At 32.1% G+C, this 7970-nt stretch overlaps 1 protein-coding gene across 1 annotated transcript; it reads left to right on the plus strand.

The window, feature by feature from the left end:
• Nucleotides 1–4070: 4070 nt before the first annotated feature.
• Nucleotides 4071–5776, plus strand: LOC25486690 (F-box/kelch-repeat protein At3g23880). Its single transcript, XM_024777009.1, has 2 exons — nt 4071–5011; nt 5608–5776. Exons 1-2 carry the CDS (start codon nt 4071–4073, stop codon nt 5774–5776), a joined length of 1110 nt encoding a protein of 369 aa, XP_024632777.1.
• The last annotated feature ends 2194 nt before the right edge of the window (nt 5777–7970 follow it).

The raw sequence follows: 7970 nt of genomic DNA on the forward strand, positions 1-7970 counted from the left end.
AGTAAGTTCCTTCCAAGATATAATTCTTATGTTGATTCATGTGCATTGTTTAATATCTTGTCTAACTGTATTGTTAAATAATTATCTCTTGTTTATAGAATAGGAAAAATAATATATAGTTCTATAGGTAGATGGGGTAAGATAAACCAAGTTATTTTATTTAATCAAACAAGTACATATCTCATTTGCCTGAAAGCATTTTGGTGTCTGACAGAGTCGTTTTTTAATTATAGATCTACATCTTTTGCTTCAAGCACACGTATTGTTGATCGTACATGGTAGAGTGGTGGCAAGAAAGGAAGAAAGCGTTATGATACTCATTTTGTAAGAGACATTTACGGCCATCTTGATGTGTTTCTTTTATTTTCTTCGAAAACATTTAAAACGACTCATTAAATGGAAGTATTATCTCTTTTTCTTTTTCTGTGTTAATTGGTTTCTTTGTCATATTGTGTCACTTTGACTCATTTAGTCATTTACAGTGCAATTGTTAACTTCAAAGTGGGCATAAAACATCATTTTTGTCTCCATCATGTACCTATCTAAATAGGTATTCATTTATTCCTTTGCTTTTACCAGCAATTCACTCTTATTAGAATACTTAGTCCTGTCGATGACAATGATGATTTATTTCTAGATTTTTACACAATATTTAATATATTCTATTTAAAGCATGTATATCTTCAAAAGATCGATGAATAAAACCATTACTTCATAGAACTTTTGTTTTATACCTTGCAAACCCTACATGAAGTAAGCCTCTCTACTGTATTGAAACTGGAAGTCTGAAATGTAGGTATGCTACTGTGGGCGATAATTTCGTAGGGCTGTCCTCTGCCATCAGGTAAATGAAGAATTAGACAAAAATAATGTTGAGAATAGGACTTAGTATTTCTACAATTCACAATTTTGTAAATCATGGAGAGAATCTATAAAGCTATGCTACTGAATTTTTTTACTGAATTTCTGTAATTGATTTCTATTGACTGACTGCAATGTGACCTGGTTGGGAGCTATTGAGTAACTGAAAAGGTTAGATCAGATAGGAGCTTCAATCAATGTTTCCTTAAATAAGCTCCCATGAAAAATCGCCAGAGAAGCAACTCAATCCAAGTCATTCCCGTAGCTGATGACAACTCATTATAGTTTTGATTTGGGTCGTTGGAAGCTCAAGAATGAAGATCGACAAAGCTTTTAGAAGGTGTTGAATACAATACAATTTGGGGAAATTTTGTCCCAAATCCCAAGAGGCATATGACGACCCTAGATTATTGACCTGATCTATAGGTTAGGGTATAAGACTGGCGATCTTGTTTTAACCGGAACATGAACAAATGAATTTTTCCTAAGAAATCTTTAATTTTTTGAGAGCTTCATTAGCAGTTAATCTAGAATCAATATCTCAAGTATTAGACTGGTTTCTATTTTATGCTTGTTAGATTACAAGAGTTGTTCCTAATTCACTATCTTAGTATTCAGGGTATTTTGATTTTGCGGAGGGTAGTTTGCTTTTCATTCATGTGGAAAAGATGCTTGTGATTCTGACTATGCTTTCCAAAATGATCAACTCATTTGCACCAGCAAAATGATCAACATTAGAACTTGCCATCATAATTGTTTTAATCTCTCTCCAATTTACAGTGTTTTGTTAATGCAAGTCTATGATTTCACACTTTTGTTCACGATTTACAAAATCTTGGGGAATAACATCAATTTTGTTTAACCTTGAATGAGATGATGACTTAAGACATTTTTCATATCTTTTCATTTTTGAAGCTTTCTTACACTATTCTTTGTTTACTAAGACAAAAACAAAAAATTCAAGCACAACAAGGGTTACCCTCTTATGATTTTAGAAAGACAATGTTTTAAGTATGCTTGTGATTTAAATTGAAATGTTGAACGTGTTATAACATTATATATTGTTGTTACTTGGTTTTTTTCTTCTTCTGTCTTTGTTATAGCATGTGGGTGGGGGCTAATTTATTCTAATTAAGCAGGATTTTGGTTCAATTGCTGCTATGGTGTGGGATTTATATGTGCTTGATGAATGGTAGTTTGGTCTATGAACGTTTTATGGAGAATATCATTTTGGTTCATTGATGTTAATATGTTTAATGGAACATTAAGAATAATTTAATCATGAGATCCCATTAAAAATAAGGAAATTATTCTTAAAACATCCGTAGTCAAGCTTTAATGTGAAGTGAGATATCACTAAAGCATAGAGACTATTATGTGGATAGACAGATCATGGATAAAGAGTTATCAAGTCTTCACCGAGATATAATTATTATGAGTAATATTTATATTGGATTGACCCGCCATGAGAATTTTATATGGAAAATTATGAAAATGTCATAAGTTATTCTCGTAGTGATAAGTGGTGTATTCCACTCTTTGACATGACACTACTATGTACCCTAGATGTAGGATTCGAGTACTTTGATGTCATATAAACGTAGTCCGTAACATGATAACTATAAAGTCGATTGATGGATACTCCACAAATCATGCTGAGGAACATAACTGACAAATTTGACCCTCTTACATAAAAAGATAAATGTTTAAGGGTCCAATATTGGGTGAAACGTTAAACCTTGTATTCAATATAGCCATGATGGAAAAAGCGTAATTATAAACAAGATATTTAAAAAGACAAAAACCAAAAATTCAAGCACAACAGGGTTACCCTCTTGTGATTTTAGAAAGACAATGTTTTGAGCATGCTTGTGATTTAAATTGAAATATTGAACGTTTTATAACATTATATATTGCTGTTACTTTTTTTTTTTTTTTTTTTTTCCTGCTGTCTTTGTTATAGCATGTGGATGGGGGCTAATTTATTATAATTAAGCATGATTTTGGTTCTATTGCGGCTGTTGGAAAATATATTGTTTAGAGCTTGTTTAGTAATATGGGACAAGAGGACACACATTAGTGATAAGCATATTGTAGGAGGAGAGAATATGATATGGTGAAGCCTTCAATATTATTGACATTGCATCTCAAAGGTTTAAAGGCTTGAATATAATGGCACCCATATAAGTTTATTTATAGGTACTTTGTAGATGTTTCTAGAACTAGAATAATCTATACCTTTGTTTGCCTTATCTACACAATATTATTATAGATGTTTCTAGGCTTTAACTTAACCTAAACATGAATAGAACAATCTAGAAACATGTAGAACCTTTATGTTATTCTAATTTTCTCTAATGTATTTTAGAAATATAAAAAAATGCGCATCGTATTTCACGGTTAGGCCGCATTAAAGACATAGCTTGGAGATAATGGTTGGTGGCCAAGTGGAGCAGGGAAGTATTACACGGTTAGGCATGACTTGTATTATATAATCCGAACTTCTATTTTATGAGTTGAGATTATATAATTTGAGTTGCATCAACACATGGACTCCAACTACTTTTGGAAACTGTGTCTGATACAAGGTTTGACATAGTTCAGATAACATGATCCAATTTGACACTATCTTTTTTTTTTTTCTATTATATTATCCGAACCGTTTAAAAAAAAGAATTACACTAACTAATTTGTAGGTGTTTTATGAGTTTTTAGGTTGTTCGGGTAATATAATCTAAAATATTAAAAAAAAAAATATTGGGATTATAGACGATGAAAAAATTGAAAGACGGTGAGAAAAGAAAATGTCATAAAAATTAGTGGATTAGTTTTAACCTATATTTTTATTAACTCAGAATTTAAGGTTTGCACAGCCCACTTCCGTCTTGTATATTTCTACCCTAGTAGTTACGCATATAACAATCGGTTTGTGTCGTAACCAGTATTTGGATTTGTGTTAGGGTTCACAAAGTTGCAGTTCAGATGACCAACCTTCTATCTAATTCGCCGCGTAAAGCCAACGTGCCGTCGTCATTGATCCTCCCCGACGATCTCATCGCTGAAGTCCTATCATTTCTTGACATAAAATTTCTGATGCAACTCAAATGTGTTTGCAAATCATGGAATTCACTCATCTCCTCTGATCCCACCTTCGCCAAAATGCACCTCATTAAATCATCTCCACGAAACCCTAAACACCTCACCTCACAATGTTTTCGTGCAAGAACAAAGACTATTCCTTGCCTAATCAGTTTATAACCATTTCCGAAGATTTCGTACTCAGTCACTATCAATTTAATAACGAAGACTGTAACCGGGTTCTTGGTTCCTCCAATGGATTGATATGCATGCTCAGTGAATATATATACCAATACGGTAATGTTCAAAACTTTCATCTCCGTTTTTGGAACCCAGCAACGAGGTCAGTGTCGAAAATAGTCGGCTGTGTTAGCAATGCGTTTATGGACCAGCATGACTATTTCAGATTTTCATTTGGCTACGATAATACAACCGGAAAATATAAGGTGGTGGCATTCAGTTCCGTCGAGGTGAGAGTTTTCACTCTTGGTGATAAATTTTGGAGAATTATTCAAAGATTCCCTCTGCTTCCTTTTCGATGTACTCGTACGAATACAAATGAATGGGATCGAAATGGTGGTGTCTATTTGTGTAATAGTCTTAATTGGTTTGCCATTCGCAGCAATAACGTTGGTTATAATGAATGGAAGGATCTTAATCTTAGTATTGAGCAATTTGTGATTACCTCTCTTGATTTGGGGACAGACTCGTACACACAGTTGCTGCCTCCTCGGGGATTCGATGAAGTACCGCCTGTTATGCCAATTGTTTCTGTGTTGATGGATTGTCTTTGTTTTTGTCATTATTCCAACGGAAATGATTTTGTTATATGGAAAATGACAGAATTTAGAGTTGAAGAGTCTTGGACTAAGTTCCTTAAATTTAATTTTGTAGATCGTCATTTGATCCCATTATTTGAGAATGGCTATACAATGCTATTCTTAAGTGATCAAGGACACGTAGTTCGCTATAACAGGAAAGATGATAAAGTAGAGCGTAGAAAAATCAGTGATGACATTCAAAGGCTTATTGCAATGGATTATATCGTAAGTTTGGCTTCAACTTGTAGAAAGTAAGTTCTTATGATTTACTTGGTTAATTAGTTTTTATCTTAGTTCATTTACATTGTTTAATTCCTTGTCATTATTTTATTTATGATACCTTTGGTTTGATTATATTGTTGAATGATTGTCTATTGGCTATTGTTAACAGTTCGACAATGTCTGAAATGAATGAATTCATGTTGTTTTTTATGTTTAATACAACCTTCAAGACGAAATTGTTCAAGTTAATTAGCTAGAGGATGATTCTCCTAATGGGAAATTCATTCCCTCTTAGAAATTCCTTATTGGTTTGGTCTATAAAACGTTTTGAAAAAACTTAAGTATGAAATGTACATTATTTATACTTGAAACACAATAAGTAAACAATATAGAGAAAGGTGTGGGAACAAGAGAAAGATTATTGAACAAGGAACAAAATTCACTTCAGTAGACTTGCAAGATTTTTTAGCATATTGTTTGATTTGATTGGTGGATGTGGTAAGATAAACCAAATTATTTTATTTCTTTATACTTTATGCATTCATTTTTTTTCCATTGTTTTTGTTTTATTTTTGTGCGTTGTAGTTTCACTATGCTGTCTAATAGGGTCTTTTCTAAATCGTAGGTTTACAACCCAGCTTCAAGCACTAGCGTTATTGATAATGATGGTGCATGGTGGAATGATTGGAAGAAAGGAAGATTGGGTCACTGGAGCTGCAATATCTTTCAATTATAGCACAAACAATTATGTTCTTCTTGATGTGTTTCTTTTAGGTTTTTTCTTGTCTTTTTAAGACAATATTTGAAGCAACTCATTGCTTGATAGTTGTTTTGTTTTATAACTATGAACTCTTGTTTTGTGTAAAGCAAGAAAGTCTCCAACTCTATATAAGTAATTTGCATTAGTAGCTGACAACAATGTCATAATAGATGGATCAAGGAATTTGCATTGTGGAGAATAAGTTTGATCATTAAATCATTTGGATCCACTTGAGTGTAAATTAACATTATTTCTGCTCGGTCGTAAGAGTTTAGAAGACATTATTATAATCTGCAAAATCTTAGCACTGGAATGGAATCCAAGGGATAAAGCTGCCCATCACATCCCTCTAATGGTGACGCAAAATCTTAGCTTCTTCTATAAATTCGCACATCTCAGCATGTAGTTTCTTATTCTTGGAACCCTCGTCCCTTAGCACTGGAATCTTGGCCCTCCAATAACGACCAATAGCCATGTTAACATTTTTTATCTCCTCTAGGGTATAACATTCAATCATCGGTCCTGGGCTGTGATCGGGTCTTGGACGTTCAATTTTGTCACGTCGAGTCTCTTTTGAGTTGCTAACGAGTAGATCATCCACAATTTTACCATAGGATTCTGAATCCACGTCGTTGGATACATTGAAAGAGACTGATACAGATACAGCTTCCTGAGTTGCATACTTGAAAAGCAAACTACAAAATTCTGTGTAGCTTGCAACATCCACACGAATTTGGTGCACCTCCCTACATAAATTATGAAAAGAACCAAAAACAAGGGTTTGAGGAGTTCCACAACAAAAAAAAAAAGGTATTGATGGATAAATAGAGAGACAAACAAAGCAAGAAAGTAAGTGAGGACTTACACTCTCTCTCTGGACGGCTTCTTAATCTTCTTCTTCCATTTGTGCAACCTAGGCAGAGTGAGAAAAAAAAAGGCTTAAATATGCTTTTCATCCCTGTAATTATAGGCCGTTTGATTTTTCATCCCTGAACTTACTAATCCTTCCATTTTGCCCCTGTAATTACTAATCATTTGAAAGTTAATCCCTCTTCTTGGATAATCACTGCCACGTCATCAAATTAGCAAAATGGTATGGGAATTGACAAAAATACCCCTGGTTTATTTTTAAAAATTTAAAAATCTGAAAATAATTTTTTGAAATATGAAAAAATATAAAATTATATAATTTTTTAAAATCTGAATATATAATTTCGAAAATTATTAAAAAATCTGATTTTTTTAAAATTCATAATAATAATTTCGAAAAAATTTATGATTATATAATTTTAAAAAATATTTTTTTTGAAATATGAAAAAAAAATGGAAAATTATATATATTTTTTAAAATCAGAATATATAATTTCGAAAATTATAAAAAAATCTGATTTTTTTTAAAGATTTTTTTAAAAATCAGAATATTAATTTCGAAAAAATCTGATTATATATTTTTTAAAATTATGTGAAAAATTATTTCATTTTTTTTCAAAAAAGTTATTTTCAAAATATTTTTAGAATTTTTTTATTTTTTAAAATTATTTTCAGATTTTTAAATTTATAAAAACAATTTTCAGAATTTTAAAAATAAGTCAGGGGTATTTTTGTCAATTCCCATGCCATTTTGCTAATTTGATGACGTGGCAGTGATTATCCGGGAAGAGGGACGAACTTTCAAATGATTAGTAATTACAGGGGCAAAATGGAAGGATTAGTAAGTTCAGGGATGAAAAATCAAACGGTCTATAATTACAGGGATGAAAAGCATATTTAAGCCAAAAAAAAATGTAAGAAATATATGGATGTATCTATCTAATGAAAATAACACAATACATCTATGTAATGAAATATCAGGATTTCGAAAAGGACTTTACCTTCTCTTCCTGGAAGGCTGAGCAGTAACTCAAAAAATAGAGAAAGAAAACATGTATGGTCACAACTACCACCAATAATCAAAGGGAAAAATGAATAACGAATCTTCTTAAACCCTAATCATCATCATTTTGCACACAAATTATCAGATTCAACTCGTTTTCAATATAAAAACATATATGAATGTATGTATGTGTGTGTAAATATATAACTGGAGAGTGAGGCAACTCGAAGAAGCTAACATTGGTAGTCCAGCTGGATTTTGGATCACTGTCGTCATCAAGAATCCCAGCAATTATTCGATACGAGTCCATTTCATAGAATAGACTAATGTTGTTTTTTACACGCATTTTGACTCT

The sequence above is a fragment of the Medicago truncatula genome, chromosome 2 (genome assembly GCF_003473485.1).
Source record: "Medicago truncatula cultivar Jemalong A17 chromosome 2, MtrunA17r5.0-ANR, whole genome shotgun sequence".
Taxonomy (NCBI): domain Eukaryota; kingdom Viridiplantae; phylum Streptophyta; class Magnoliopsida; order Fabales; family Fabaceae; genus Medicago; species Medicago truncatula.